This window comes from Pteropus vampyrus, unplaced genomic scaffold (assembly GCF_000151845.1).
Source record: "Pteropus vampyrus isolate Shadow unplaced genomic scaffold, Pvam_2.0 Scaffold1327, whole genome shotgun sequence".
Taxonomy (NCBI): Eukaryota; Metazoa; Chordata; class Mammalia; order Chiroptera; family Pteropodidae; genus Pteropus; species Pteropus vampyrus.
This window is the reverse complement of record NW_011890108.1, coordinates 135,721-152,393: the sequence shown is the minus strand read 5'-3', so window position 1 is coordinate 152,393 and position 16,673 is coordinate 135,721. Positions and strand designations below refer to the sequence as shown.

General features: G+C 34.3%; 1 protein-coding gene and 2 pseudogenes across 1 annotated transcript in view; 2 read left to right on the top strand and 1 right to left on the bottom strand.

The window, feature by feature from the left end:
- Window positions 1-16,673, top strand: part of PAK2 (p21 (RAC1) activated kinase 2) — a 78,080-nt gene that overhangs the window by 21,172 nt on the left and 40,235 nt on the right. Inside the window, exon 2 of the mRNA XM_011386376.2 lies at window positions 12,440-12,647. Within this exon, the coding sequence (XP_011384678.1) occupies window positions 12,461-12,647 (187 nt within the window). The 5' untranslated portion in view covers window positions 12,440-12,460. The remainder of the gene's footprint in view (window positions 1-12,439; window positions 12,648-16,673) is intronic.
- LOC111734458 lies at window positions 12,007-12,125 on the bottom strand (annotated as a pseudogene).
- On the top strand, window positions 13,813-13,929 carry LOC111734454 (annotated as a pseudogene).

Genomic DNA, 16,673 nt, shown 5'->3' with positions numbered 1-16,673 from the left:
AATTTCTTTTGGCCTGGGGCACTGTGGAATAATTACTGGGATAGTAAGAAAAGTAAGTTTAGTAACTTCTATCCTAGGAACTTCATATTTATGATATTATAAATGGTATTTCCCCCCCTCCCGTTTCATTTTCCGTTTAGTATACAAAAATGCAGTTGAATTTTGTATATTCCTCTTTATTCTGCAAATTTGCTAAATGTGTGTTTATCCTAATTTATTGTAGTTTTGTTTGCATTTTGTAGGCAATCCTGTCATTTGCAATTAATGGCATTTGTTTCTTCTAATATAGCAAAACAATGGAGAAAAAGTGATGGTAATAAATTCAGATAATATTTTTCAAGCACCTTTCATCCTGCTGTCTTCTATCCCTACTTGCTGTGATTTTAGTAATTCAGGTATTCCATTTTATAAGTGATTGAATCAAGAGACCAAAAAGATGAGTGGTTTTGGCTTTCAGTATACAACTTGATTAGTGGTAGTTTATTTGCCTAAACTGACTAACATTGTTTGTTTATTTACAAAACACGTTTTGAGTTTTATAATGTATATAACACTTTGCTAGATGCTGTTGGAGAATAAAAAGAGATATAAAATTAGTACCATCTCACAAAGAGTAGAGTTCAGTAGAGGATATAAGATACATCATAATAGATAGTAATAGAGGTAGTGTCATAATCTGGTTCGTGAGTATTTGCTAAATGTGTAATACACAGAATAATGTAGAAAGTTCCTATTGTAGCTGTCGTAATCCCTAAAGATGTAAGAATAGAAGAAAATGCTAATTTTCAGCCACTGCTAATTTACTTGTAGTCATGGTCAGTATTTTGGTATTTGTTTAGTTTAATTATAAAACTAGATAAAGTTTGTGTATTGTCTGCAAAATTGAATATACAGGGATATTTTTATGGGCAATGAATTGTTAATTAGGTCTCTATGATATTTATCACCAGCAGTATTCATTCTCCTTTTGCTGGTGATTTTATGTAATTTATAAAGTTCTAAAATGAAATATGCAAAGCAAGAGAAGTCTAACTTTTAACTTTTCCCTCCATTTTGTACCTCCCGCCCCCCCCCCACCAAATAACAGTTTTAAAAATTGTGGTTTATCCTTCCATTAAAAAAAAAAGTGCATATTGATATACTCCCTGCCCCATCCCTTAGGTAAGTGGTAGCACACCATACATGTATTTCCCCCCATTTTCATTAGTAGTATATCATGAGATCACTCCATGGCAGTACATATATATAGAATGATTTCCTCAAACATTTTTATAGCTTCATGATACTTCAATGTGTAATATGCCATAGCTAATCCAACCATTTCCCTGTTTATGGTCATTTGAGATACTTCCAGTCTTTTGCTGTTTCAGGTAATACTACAGTTAACAGCCTAGTGTATATATCTATTTGTATTTTTGCCAGTGTTTCTTTGGGATAGATTTCTAGAAATGGGATATCTGGGTCTGTACTCTTTAACACTGGTATACTGCTTTCCTTCGAAATAAAAATCATACATTATTTAACTTGTCCTCCTGTTTGGGGAAAAAACAAATGTAATGCCCTGAGTTCCCTAAATCAGTTTCTAGGAGTGAAATTAAGATAATGGAAAATATAAGAAAAAAGGAAAACTATAATAAAATAGTTATTTCTATTTGTAAATACTTGATCACAACTACTCTAACAGTCAGAATGAAGTGATCATTGGCCTATATTTATAACAGACTTGGCCACCGTGCAGTCGCATGCTGCCATTGATGACTCAACCAGCATGAGCACACTGCTTTCAGTGACATGGTATTCCAGATGATGAATAAACTCCTTAGTAAAACCGAACAAAATGAGTATAAGCTCCTCTTGGCTTCATGCTGGTTGCATACTTGGAAAATTCAGTGTGTTAAAACTGTGTAAAAAATATCTTTTATATACAAAATATAACTATGCTCTAGGTTCAGATAATTATATATATATTAATTATAAGTCAGTGCATGATGGAATGTGCAAGAGTTGTGAGGACTTGCTAGTACATTGCAGAACATTGGTACCTGTGACCTCTGTTCACTAAATACTGGTAGAATCCCTTTTCATTTCTGTTAGTGGTTACATGTACTTTCTGTCTTTGTTTCTTGATTAATTTTACTAGAGGAATTTTACTAGTTTTGTCTAAGACTCAACTTTTAGCTTTATTGATCTTCTCTGTTGTATAATAGTTTTCTATCCAGCAGTTTCTGCTTGTATCTTCATTATTTTCTATTTTCTTCCTGCTCTTTGGGTTTATTTTGCTGTTTTGTTTTGCTTCTTAGGTTGGATGCTTAACTCATTTTTAGTTCTTTTTTAAAGTAAAAATTTAGAACTATAAGTGTCCTTAAGTGCTTTAATCACATCTTGCAAGTTTTGTGTGGTGAAATGTACATAACTTAAAATTTACCCTTTTAACTACTTTTAGGTGTATAGTTCATTGGCATTAAGTATATTCACAGTGTTGAGCACCGTTACCACTATCCATTTCTAAAACTTTTTTGTCATCCCAAACAGAAATTCTGTACCCATTAAACAGCAACTCCCTATTTCACCCCCACTCCCAGGCCATGATGACCTCTATTCTGCTTTCTGTATCTATGAATTTGACCACTCTAGATACCTCATATAAGTGTCCTTTATCAATTCTAGAAATTTCTCAGCTTTAATTTACCCAGTGAACCATTCTCTCATTTATTTTATCATTTTATTCTGGAACTCCAAATAGATGTATCTTAGACTATCCAACCTACTTATCTTACTTCTCTTTCATATTTTCTATCTCTTTGATTCTCTGCTGCATTCTAAGTATTTTCTTCAGATCTCCCCCTTCACTAATTCTGTCTTCTGCTGAGTCTGTGCTGCTTTTTATTTCAAATGTTGGGTTTTAATTTTCAGGTATTTTTTTCTTATAGAAAGTTCTTTATGATTGTTTTTCATATTTGCTTTTCTTCTGCCTTTTTTTTCTCGTGCTTCTTAGACATATTCTGTGTCAGATCATTGCACATCTATTTCACCAGTCTGGCTAGTTCTCAATCATATTACCTTATTTATTTTCTGAATTTTCACTATAAGTTGTTCCTTTTCTTTAGAATTTGATCTTTGGGTATTATTTAAGACCTGTGTTGAAGTTGTTTTCTTCCAGGCTTTATATTTATGTGTGGTTTTGCCATGTACCAGGGAGTGCTACCACATTCAAGTAAACATATTTGAAATTTTTTGGGACCTCATAGGTAGAATGAATTTAGACCATATAGTGCATTTTGTTGTTAGAATTTCTGAGAGGTTTTTTTTCTGCTCTGTCATATCACTGGGCTTAAAATACTTAAGGTTTTGTTTTCTTCTGCCCAGATGGATTTTTTTTCTTGGTTTACTGTATTATAGATTATAGCCTTTAAAGTCTTAGCCTTATGTGGGAGGGATTCCTATTAGATTTTTCAATTTAGGCAGACTCTGGGTTTTATCACCTGTCCCCTGTGATAGCCATCAAAGTGGAAGTTTATGGTCTCCAGAGCTTAGTCAAAAATCCCTTAAGAATAACTGGATTAGTAAATTGCTTACTCTCTTGTTCCTGGTTTCACTTTGCTTTGGGGGCTCTATGGAAACATTCCTTTCATCTTAATTAGCTTATGCATGCATTTTTAAAGATTCGATATGTTATCCAGTTCTTTATTTTTTTGAGTGCGAATTAGAGTTTCTTTTCATTTTTCTCCTTTGTTCTTTACCAGTGTCCTAATTGTGTTTTCTACATCTCTTCCACTTTTTTCCTTTTTCCTTTTTTGGCTTTGCTGCTAATAGGCCTGATGTTGTGGGCATTTGACACCAAATGAAAACACTCCTTTCATTCTAATTTGTGAACTTCCTGTTCACAGTGTGTGTTGTCTGTTTAAAGTGATTTGGGATATTTTCGATGCTTTTACTCAAAGGGCTTTTGGAGTAGGAAAGGGATAAAAGGCCAGTAGTGTTGAGCTCTTGTAGCTTACTGAGAGATTGTTAGATGTCTTATCAAATAGTGTTGCATCATTACATTCATAAGGTATTGAAAATCAGAGTCCATTTGTTATTTATATAAAATATAAGTAAAAATACAAAGCAAAATTGTGCTTTTAAATCATGTTTTTTAATAGTATGTGGTTTGTCCTTGGAGTACCATAGATGATCCGAGTAGATTATAATAAGTTTAGTAATTTCTACTAGTCGGACTGACTGGTTCCAGACACTACTCTTTTTTTTTTTTTTTCTGTTGTGTATTTAGCTTCCCCTAGTCTCCTTCAGTAGACAATTGAGAAATTGTTTGTCTTTGAGTCATGTCACAATTAAACAATAGGCCTGTTAGAAGAGTACAGTGTGTTTTGGGCATGCTTTTTGTTTCGCCTACTTGTTTTTCACTGAAAAGTAGAAAAAGTAAAAAGTGTTTGAACAGATTTGGAGAGAGACGTTACTTATTATTTGCTCTTTTTTTTTTTTTTATAAAACACTTGAGTAATGATGGAGCAAAACAGGTAAATCGGTATTTTACCATGAATTGATTTTATATTATTATTTCTGACTATAAGATGTAAAGAACCTTGTCTATCCTCTTTTAGCACTTTTTAGGCAGTCAGCAATGTCATTAGAAGCAATACACAAAAAAATACATTGCTTTATGGAAAAGGATCAAAGACTAAGGCTGTGAATTGGTTGTTAGGAGAAAACTATAAATCTTTTCAAAGATATTTTTGTTAATACAAGATAGTTGGTTTTCTAGTGAAATGCTCTTTGATAAGAGAACTAATAAATTCAGGAAGAATAATATTTCATCTAGGCACAGTATATTTCATAAATCAGTAAAGATTATTGTCTAATACATGCAAGGATCTCACCAGAAAAGTATTGGGAAATGTAAGACTCATGAAAGTATTTGAAATATCCTATGTTAAACATTATAGGAGATAGTAAAATAGTATATTAGTAGTGGTGATGGTAGTAGTAGTATAATTCCTGTCTTTAAATCGCTTGAAGCCTTGGGTAGGAAAAACACCCAAAATTATAATTAGTAGTGCACAGTTATAATTCATTGCCAAAGAATGGTTGTTGGTAAACTTGAATTGAAACTTAGTTTCGTTAGTAATTAGATTTGTGTTACTTTAGGCAGACCACTTTTTGGTGAGTCAGTTCTTTTATATATAAAATAGGGAAAATGGACCAGATAAATTCTAATCCTTTCCAACTTTAATACTCTCTGGATTTATTTTCCTGTATAACTCACATTCAGAAGATATGAGGGGTCATTTTAAGCAGGGATAAGTACATAAGAATGACCTTACATAGGGAATAGTTTTTATTGAGCATGAAAAGATTTGGTTAGATAAAGAAAAGGATAAAAAAGACTCATAGGTATAGAGAACAAACTGGTGATTGCCAGATGGGAAGGGAAATTGGAGAACTGGGTGAAAAAGGTGAAGGGATTAAGAAGTCCAAATTGATAATTACAAAATAGTCACAGGGATGTAAAGTACAGCATGGGGAATATAGTCAGTAATATTGTAATAACTATAGTACTAGGTGGGTACTAGACTAATCAGGGAGATCACTTTGTAAATGATACAAATGTCTAACCACTATGTTGTACACCTGAAACTGATATGAAATAATATTGAATTCAACTCTAATTGAAAACTAAAAATTAGAAAAGAAAAGGATGAAGGAACTTTGAGAATGAAGAAATATATTCACAAAGATTTAGGCCAAGAAAGTCTTTGATATATTTGGGGAACATGAAGCATAGAATTTTATGTGGTGCATTCTTTGAGATCAGATTGATTCACTAGTAAATGGCCTTAGCCAGAGTTTAGTCCTCAGTCTTTTGGTTATGGGTAGCTGTGCATTTAACCAGTTCTTTCTCTGAACAGTAACTGAATGCATAGAAACTTCAGGAAGCCAGTCAGAGCTTTTTCTAACCTCTTTTTGTGAACAGTAGGTGAAGAAGACACAGAGACTAGTTAGAGAAACCCTGAGATGAAGTGATAAAGTCTGTAGCTAAGCTGGTGGCAGAGTAGTCATCGATGTTGTATCAAAGGTAGTGCTTATATTTACTAAGATCTAATCACTCGTGCGGCATATCACTTAGAATTGTTGTTGCTGCCATAATTGTCATTGAGCCATTTTATTAGAGACATCTGTGATTCATATGTTTAGTATTAAATTTGGGTTTTGTTTCAGCATGTGTTTCCTACAGGGTATGTCATGTTAATTGGGATTTGCCTTGAGACAGATAATCTAACTTCATTTATAATATACGATCACCAAGAAGAAAGTTCTGAAACACAATGTATTGGCTCTTCTTTAGTTCTGTTGGACTGAATTTCTGCAGAAAATGAGAAGTTACTTCACAGTATATTAAAATGGAGCCGTAAAGAATTTTGTTTTGATAATCAAAGTATATAAAGAAAGGCTGTGTTCTAAAAGTTGCCGCTTACTGTCATTTGCTTAGAATTCAGTGGTGTTTTTCATATAAATATCAATTAGTTTCTCTGGCTCACCCACGAAAGCCTACTGATCTTTCTGATTTTTGTTAAGCAGAACAATATAGTAAATACCATTGCATGTGTATCAATATTCATTGTGTTAAAGTTTGACTAGGTTTTTGTGCCCTAGCTTGGATATCTAGCTATTGATTACCTTTTCCCATGTTAAAAATATGTTCTGTTGAATATGGGATGAAATAAATATGGATCTTCTGCCACTGCAATAAAACATCAGAAAGAATTGGAGGTATGAGAGTGAGATATAGAGCTGGGGTACACTTTAAAGCAGTAATTCTCAAAGTGTGTAGTCTGTGGTACCTTTTAGGGGCCATTAGGTCAGAACCTATTTTCATAATAACGTTAAGATGTTCTTTGCCTTTTACACTGTGTTGACATTTGCACTGATGGAGCAAAAGCAGTGGTGGGTAAACTTCCTGTATTTTAACACAAATGAAGGCATTGGCCATGGGGTTGTAATTTTTTTTTTTAAAGCCAGGTTTACTTAAGTATGTACTTGATGAAACAATGAAATTATTAATCTTTTTATATTTTTACTTTTGAGTTCACTTTTAAAGTATATAGCAAAATGGGAAGTATAAGGAGCTTATGAAAAATCAGTGGTTGTCTTGCAAAAAACTACTTATGTGATTGAACTAAACTATCCCCTTTTTCATGGAATACTATTTTTACTTGAAAGAACAACTGACCCACAAACTCTGGTGTTCATACTTAGGTATTTGGCAGACATTTTCTCTTAGATGTTGGCAATCGATAAAATTTAAGCTTTCAAGTGAAAATTTGAATTTTAGAAAAGTTACATCTACTTTCTTGAGTTTGACAGTTTCCCAGTCCTTAGAGAAATGTGTAAATATTTAGAATGTCTTCATAATTCGGTAAACCAGTATTTTCCAAATAATTAGTTTCTCACATATAAAATCCACGCATGGGTAAAAGGTCCATTCAAAGTGCAAGGAAAGTCAATGGGTTTAATGTAACTGAGTACAAAAAATTTTTTACCGTGGTTTCAGATTCCATAACTAACTTTTAGTTATTGAGGGATACCACAATTATTTGAAAGCTACTAAAATACTTTCTTTTTCAGCTACATATCTCTGTAGACCAGATTTTCTTCATATACTTCAAAGCATAACACAGTAGATTGAATGCAGAAACAGATAAGACAATCCAACTGTCTTCTATGAAGCCAGACATTTAAAAGATTTGCAGAAATGTAAAATAATGCCACCTTTTTCGAGTTTATTTTATTTTATTTTCTCAAGTGTTATTTACATTAACATGTAATGGGTTTATTTTTTAATAAAATAAATATTTAAATAACTTGTTTTAATTTCTTACAGTAAATACAGACAGATGTAACCCACATAAACAAAAATTATTTGGGAATCTCAAATATTTTTAAAAGTGTAAGGGGTCTTGAGGCCAAAATGTTTTGAGAACTGCTACTTTGAAGAAACTGGTTTTTAATTTGTATGTGTTGAGATCAGATATTGATAAAGGGCATGCATGACCTAACTTAAGTGAGTATGTATTGGTCTTTTCCACTCTTAGAAAAGAACTAAGTCCTCTAACTTCTTTCATAGAATAGTAGTAGCAGCAACACTGAATATTAATGCATTTAATTTTTATTTTGTGCAGTAAATATTCTTTTTTAAAATTGAGATATAATTCACATAATAGAAATTTACCATTTTAAAGTGTATGATTCAGTGACTGATTTTAATATATTCACAAGGTTGTGCAACCATTATCAATGTCTAATTCCAGAACATTTTTATTCCACCAAAAGTAATTCCATAGCCATTAGCAGTCACATCCCGTTCCTCTCACCCTCTAGCAACTACTAATCTAATTTCTCTATGGATTTACGTGTTCTGGATATTTCATATAAACAGAATCATACAATATGTGGTCTTTCCTGTATTTGGCTTTTTTCACTTATGTTTTCAAGATTCAACAATGTTGTAGCATATGTCATCACTTAATTCCTTTTTATGGCTGAATAATATTTCATTATGTGGATATACCATGATTTGTCTGTCTGTTCACCTATTGATGGGCATTTTGGTGGTTTCCATCTTTTGACTATGAAGAATAATGCTGCTATGAACATTTATATACAAGTTTTCGTGTGGACATATGTTTTTAGTTCCTTTAGGTGTGTACTGGGAGTGGAATTGCTAGGTCATATGTTAGGTAACTATATTTAACTTTTGGAGGAACTTACTATTTTTTAGATAGACTTTTTATTTTGGAATGATTGTATTAGATTTACAGAGAAGTTGCAAAGAGTAGATTTTCAATATGGCTGTCACCCATCTTCCCTTAATGTTAGCATTACATAAACCATAAAATGTATGTCAAAGCAAAGAAGCCTACATTGGTACATTACTAATAACTAAACTCTAGATTTTATTTGGATTTCACCAGTTTTTCCACTAATGTCCTTTTTCTGTTCCAGGATACCACATTGTCATATCTTCTTAGACTCCTCTGCTCTGTGACAGTTTCTCAGTTTTTGTTTTACACGTCCTTGACAGTTTTGAGGGCTAATGGTCAAGAGCCTTGTAGAACTCAGTTTGGGTTAGTCTAATGTTTTTCCCATGATTAGATTGAGTTATGGATTTTGAGGAAGAATACCACAGAGGTGAAGTGAACTTCTCATCCCATTAGATCAGGGGATGAGTGATATCAACATGACTTATCACTGATTAATGCAGTCGTAATGAAATAAGGGGTTCTATGGAAAGTCACCTCACAGAATGACCTGATCATAAATTTCTAACTGGTCAGGTCATAGTGGGTAGTCACACCCCAGGCATATAACTTTTTAGTAAAAGGTTTATCTTTACCTTAAGCAAGCCCTGTACATTGTTTCTTTGCATCTAGGTTAACACACCTTTGAAATAAACCAGTAACCACTCCTAAGAGAGCATATAATCTTAACTATTCTATAATCCCATCCCGTTTCTTCTTCCCAACTTCATATAATCTTCCTTGTGTTCTCTCTTTAATCTCAAATGCATAAACTGCAAACTTATTCTCTGAAGCATTTACTTCAGTCTGTTGAGATCTTGCTTCCACTCCTTTTGGCTCAAATAAATTTTTATTAAAATTCTCTACAGATTTGGACATTTCTTACGTTGACACAGTGTTTACTAGATTTTTTACTGCAAAGTCATTTTACCCCTTCCATATTTTTTGGAAATGCGTCATTAAGTCCAGCCTACACTCAAGTATGGAGGGAAGTTAAGCTTTAACTTCTAGAAAAGGTTGTATCTATATTTATTATTTGGAATGTTTTTGTAAGGAAGATTTGTTCCCTCCCCCATTATATTTATCGTATCAATATAAATATATATATATATATATATATATGTGTGTGTGTGTGTGTATACATATATGCGTGTATATATATATAATATGTATTTTATACTTTGGGTTATAATCTAATACTGCTTTATTAATTTTGTTGCTCAAATCATTCTAGCCTTGGCTTTTTGGAACTCTTTCCTAAGTCCTTTGACATGCACTAATCCTTTTTAAGTACTTAAGATGCTCTAGGCTTATCTTTTACCTTCCTGTCCCAGGCCTGGAACCATCCACTCCTCCAAGGAGCCCTGAAACACACAAATAAATGGTGGAACCAGGATTCCAAACAAAGCAATCTGATTTCACAACTCATGCTCTTTACCACAGTACTGGACAACATGCAGCTGAAGGTGCACTGGCAGTTTCTGGTCATGTACCATCTGTGAGCCAGCCTTAAGGACAGAATTTGTAGTCAGTTCACACCAAATAATTACTGTACACTGACTGTTCTATATTGATTTTTTTAAACCACAACTGTGATGATCATAATTAAGTTAAAATTAGTTACTGGCCAGGGATAACAACTGTTAACATTTTGATGCATTTCCTTTTATATGTGCATGCAAATGTATTTTGAAATTTTATTCTGATTTTTTAATTTAATATGCATAAATATGGAGCATTTACCGTGCAACCAAAATCTGATCTTGCTGATTCTGTTGTCACTGGTGATTAAAATGAAAGCGAGCTGCTCTAGGGTTAATCTGTTTTGCCTTAATGTTATGACATCAGACTTGGTTTATCAATTCATCAAATAATCTTCAAAGTGTTGTTACTAGGTCTTGTCTTTCTTCTATTTGCACCAATAGATAAGTCCCCTCATGTAATACACACCTGGCAGTCCACACTTAAATAGCCACTCACATCCTGTTTGCATCCCACCCCAAAACAAAATATGTTTTGTGATCAGCTGGTTTGGAAGAATCATCCGACTATATGTCACCTGCACTACCTTCCTAGATCTCACTCCCATTTCTTCCTTTGACCACCAGTAGTTTAATTTTACTTCAGGCAGTCTTTCTCACACAGATATAAATCTTTTCTCACTCCCTTTTCCCCGCCCTTCTCTAGCTGGTTATTCCCAGAAATTTTATTTTCCCCTTTATTTTCTCTCATTCTCCATCTTTTGTAGGCTGAAAAATAACTGTCATTATGGCAGATCAAATGCATAGTAGTGCTGGTGACATGCTCCTATCAAGGAAAACAAGCTGTAAGATTTGGAGTAGAATTAGGAGTAATTATCTCTTTATCCCTTGGTTCCTCTCAAATTATACCTACTTTCCTTCACATACTAGCATTCAAACCAAATAAATTATTTTTAATTTTATGTAAATATAGTTGGCATTCTTTTCATTACATATGCAAAGTTTTGTTTGCTTACATGCATTAAATAACTTTATAATAAATTAGGATCTAATTACTGATCAAAACCCAGTTTAATAGGGAAATGTGTTTTCTAAAATTTGTAGTCCATCAGAACTCAACTGTAAATTACGCATCACCTCGCCTAGGGCTGATTTTAAATGTGTATGATCCACTTTTTTAAAGACATAAAATATGTATATGTAAGAAGGTTAAATTTCCACTCAGCCATGTGAGTAAGAGGGGTTACTTGGCTGCCTGAAAAGGGCATCACAGGATGACAGAACCTTGGGATGTGGCCATACTCTGGTTTTTAGTCAAGCTCTGGATTTATTTTTGTCAGTGTTCCCAAATGGATCAAGTTCTATAGCACTGTCTGCAAAATTCAGAAAGGACCAACATGTGTAGTTAGGATGTCAATATATCAGAGAGACCACATATTGCATCAGTGGCACAGTCTCATCCTTTAGGAAGGTTTATATGAAGGCTAAGTTGTAATCACAAGGCTGGTGAGCATGAAATCAGATTGGGAGTGGGGGCTGGTTGATATATTTAATAGCAAATGTCCTACTGCTGCTATAGAAATGGAGATATATCAGACATATCCTTTGATTGGCTGGTTAGGACATAGTCTTCCTCTTAGGAATTCTCTTTTTTTAAGAGTCAATGTTGTCTGTGTTTTCAGTGGAACATTTATTCTTAGAATCAATTGATTAGGTGCATTTTTTTTTTAAGCCTACAGCACCTGGTATTCCTAGGTGGTCTCCCATCCAAGTACTGACCAGGCCCGACCCTGCTTAGCTTCCGAGCTCAGAAGAAATTGGGCATGTTCTGGGTGGCATGGCCATAGACTAGGTGCATAGTTTTTGATATGTTAGTATCATCATGCTTTCCCAAAACTACCATAATCCTCTTAAAACCAGACATGGCTTTTCAGACGTTCCCTCAGGCAACCATTTACTAACTTTGTTAGGGGAGATTGCCTGTATTGGTAACCAATTTCACCTCTTGTTGAGTTTTATGAATTTTGCAAATTTCACTCTAAATGGATAACATTTTCTAAGTTGAAGTTGGGAAGGGGAGTAGGGAAGGGGATTATTACTGTTTTGTGTTTGTCCATACTGTTTTTTACCTTGTTATTAACTGTATGTTTTTGCCTATTTCAGGTCACATCATAATTCTGAATCATGTCTGATAACGGAGAACTGGAAGACAAGCCTCCAGCGCCTCCCGTGAGAATGAGCAGTACCATTTTTAGCACTGGAGGCAAAGACCCTTTGTCAGCTAATCACAGTTTGAAACCTTTGCCTTCTGTTCCAGAGGAGAAAAAGCCCAGGAATAAAATCATCTCTATATTCTCAGGCACAGAGAAAGGTAAATAGCTGTAGTGGTTTCAAGAGTCGCAGTTAACTTATTTTGTTACCCGTTTCGATACCTTTTCAATTAAAGTATAGTAAGTTGATTTTTTTATGCGATGAGAACAATAAACAGATCCAAGAAAACAATTGATGGTGATATATAGGCACTATTAGAAAGTCTAGTTTATTTTAAACTGTGATAGATAAGAGTAAAACTAAGGTTGTTGCTCAGCCTACTCATTATGTCAAATGAATTTCTGTACTCCTTCATTTTTCAGAGTTTGGACCATGTTGGCTTCCCAACATTAATGAGATTTGTTATATTTGAGAAAGACCTACTTTTATAGGAATGGTTATATAGAGTCTACTTTTATAAGAATGGTTATATAGACCTACTTTTATAGGAATGGTTATGTAGTGTCCTATCTGAAATCCCTAGAGCCAATTGTGTGGTGAAGTTAAGAGTTTTTCTGATTTCTGAGTAGTAGTCTTTTTATCATTATTCTGTAATGCTCTCACAAGCATCTGAGGCAGTACTCAGCAATCAGCATGTTAATATATCTTCCTCAAACATGAATCTAGGCTGGGGTTTCTCAAACTCAGTATGATTTCACATAGTGAGAGTTGTTTCATGAAACTTCTGTTTCAGTTATGTGTGTACAGGCATACCTCATTTTATTGCTTTCCAGTTACTGCATTTTTTACAAATTGAAGGTTTGTGGCAACTGTACATCAAGCAACTCTATCGGTGCCATTTTTCTAACAGCATTTGTTTATTTCATGTCTGTGTGTCACATTTTGGTAACTCTCCCACTATTTCAAACTTTTTCGTTATTATATTTCAGCAAATACTATATTACATTGTATTCTATTATACTACATTACATTATATATTATAGTAATCAGTGATTGGTGATCTTTGATATTACTAATGTAATTGTTTGGGGGCGCTATGAATCATACCCATATAAGATGGCAAACATAATTGATAAATGTTAGATTTGTCTGACTGCTCCACTAACAACCATTCCCCCATCTCTCACCCTCTCCTCGGGCCTTCCTATTTCCTGAGACACAACAGTATTGAAATTTAGCCAATTAATATACAATGGCTTCTAAGTGTTCAATTGAGAAGAAGAGTGCTTGTCTTTCACTTTAAATCAAAAGGTATAAATGATTATGTCAACGGCATGCCACCCGGAACAGGCCCAATCCCATCCAATCTCGGAAGCTAAGCAGGGTGGGTCTGGTTAGTACTTGGATGGGAGACCACGTAGGAAGACCAGATGCTGTAGGCATAAAAAATAAAAAAGGGATTGTAAGCTGACAAGGTCCTTGCAATCTGTGAGGTCAACCAAGGGTTGCCTTGCCTTAAAAAAAAAAAAAAAAAAAATGATTAAGCTTAATGAAGAAGGCATGTCGAAAGCCAAAAACTCGGCCTTTTACGTCAAACAGCCAGGTGGTAAATACAAAGGAAAAGTTCTTGAAGGAAATTAAAAGTGCTGCTCCAGTGAACAAATAAATGATAAGAAAGCAAAACAACCTTATTGCTGATATGGAGAAAGTTTTAGTGGTCTGGATAGATCAAACTAGCCACAGCATTCCCTTAAGCCAGAGCCTAACCGAGAATGAGACCCTCACTCTTTTCAATTCTTCAAAGGCTGAGAGAGGTGAAGAAAGTGCAGGAAAAAAGTCTGAACCTAGCAGAGGTTGGTTCATGAGGCTTAAGGAAAGAAGGCATCTCTATAACATAAAAGTGCAAGCTGAAGCAGCTGATGTAGAAACTGCAGCAAGTTTTCCAGAAGATCTAGATAATTAATGAGGTGGCTACACTAAACAACAGATTTATTGGAAGAAGATGCCATCAAGGACTTTCAAAGCTAGATAGAAGTCATTCCGCTTTCAAAGCTTCAAAAGACAGGCTGACTCTCTTGTTAGGGGCTAATGCATCTGGGGACTTTAAGTTGAAGCCAGGGCTCATTTACCATTCTGAAAATCCTAGGGCCCTTAGAATTATGCTAAATCTTCTCTGCCCTCTGCTCTATAAATGGTAACAACAAAGCCTGGATGACAGCACATCTGTTGACAACATGGTTTACTGAATATTTTAAGCCCAGTCTTGAGACTTGCTGCTCAGACAAGAAGATTCCTTTCAAAGTACCACTGCTCATTGACAATGCACCTTGGTAACACAAGAGCTCTGATGGAGTTGTGCAACAAGGTTAATACTGTTTTCATGCTAGCCAACAGCATCCATTCTGCAGCCCATGGATCTAGGAGTTATTTTGACTTTCATGTCTTATTATTTAAGAAATACATTTCATGAGGCTCTAGCTGCCGTCGATAGTGATTCCTCTTAGGGATTTGGGCAAAGTAAGTTGAAAACCTGAAAAGGATTCACCATTCTAGAGGCCGTTAAGAACATTCGTGACTCATGGAAAGAGGTCAGAACATCAACATTAACGGGAATTTGGAAGAAGTTGATTCCAACACTCATGGATGACTTCGAGGAGTTCAAGACTTCAGTGAAGGAGGTAATGGCAGATGTGGTGGAAATTGCAAGAGAACTAGAATTAGAAGTGGAGCCTAAAGATGTAACTGTATCACTGCAATGTCATGATAAACTAATGGAGAAGGTGTTGCTTCTTACGGATGAGTAAAGAAATTGGTTTCTTGAGATGGAATCTACCCCTGGTGAAGATACTGTGAAGACTGTTGAAATAACAACAAAAGATTTAGAATATTTCATAAACTTAATTGATAAAACAGCAGCAGAGTTTGAGAGGATTGATTCTAATTTTGAAAGAAGTTCTACTGTGAGTAAAATGCTATCAAACAGCATCACATGCTCCAGAGAAATCATTTGTGGAAGGAATAGTCAGTCAATGCAGCGGACTTCATTGTCTTATTTTAAGAAATTGCCACAGCCACCCCAACCTTCAGCAATCACCACCCTGATCAGCAAGCAGCCGTCAACATGAGATAACATCCTCCACCAGCAAACAGATTACAACTCAGTGAAGGCTCAGATGATGGTTAGCATATTTTAAATAGTAAAGTATTTTTTTAAATAAGGTATGTACATTGTTTTTTTAGACATAATGCTATTGCACACTTAATAGATTATAGAATAGTGTAAACATAACTTTTATAAGCACTGGGAAACCAAAAAAATTTGTGATTTGCTTTATCGTGATACTCACTTTATTGTGATGGTCTGGAACCAAACCGCAATATCTCTGAGGCTGGCCTATATTGAGCCAGGATGTAAATGTATTGGTGTAGGTTCTGGACAAAGATTTAAAGTTTGCCGTGAGGTGTATATTTAGGAGTAAAATTGCTGGATTACAGGGTATTCCCATGTTTGATTTGACTTTTTTTTTTTTCAGATTGCTTTCTAAAGTTGTTTTATGTTCATAGAACACAAATAGAACACAAACGTTCCCAATGCTAAACATCCTTGCAAATCCTTGTATTACAGGACTTTAATTTTTGCTGATTTGGGAGTTGTGAAATGGTATCTCATTGTGGTTTCAACTTGCATTTGCATGTTAATCTACTATTTGTGTTCTCTCTGACATATTCTTTAACCCATTTTTCTTTCTTTTTTTTTTTTTTTATTATTTATTGATAAACATTCCTAATAGTCTGGATACTAATCCTTTGTCAGTTAAATGCTATTAAGTATAGTTTTCCAGGTTATAATTTGCTTTTTTAACCTTTCAGTGATATCTTTTGATGAATAGGAGTTATTAATTTTGGTAGTTGAATTGATCAGTCCCTTTCTTTTATAGTTTGAGTCTTTTGTGTTTTAAGAAATCTTTGCCAAACCAGGAGTCAAAGATATTTTATTAGGTTTTTCTAAAAATTCTACAGTTTGCCTTTTACAATGTAAACCTTTGAACTATGTGGATTTGATTTTTGTGGATCTGTAAAGAGAGTTCCATTTTCACTTTATTTTTTTAACTATTGTTCCAGACCATTTATTGAAACTTTTATCATTTCCCCACTAACCTACAAGACTAGCCATTATCTGTCAGGT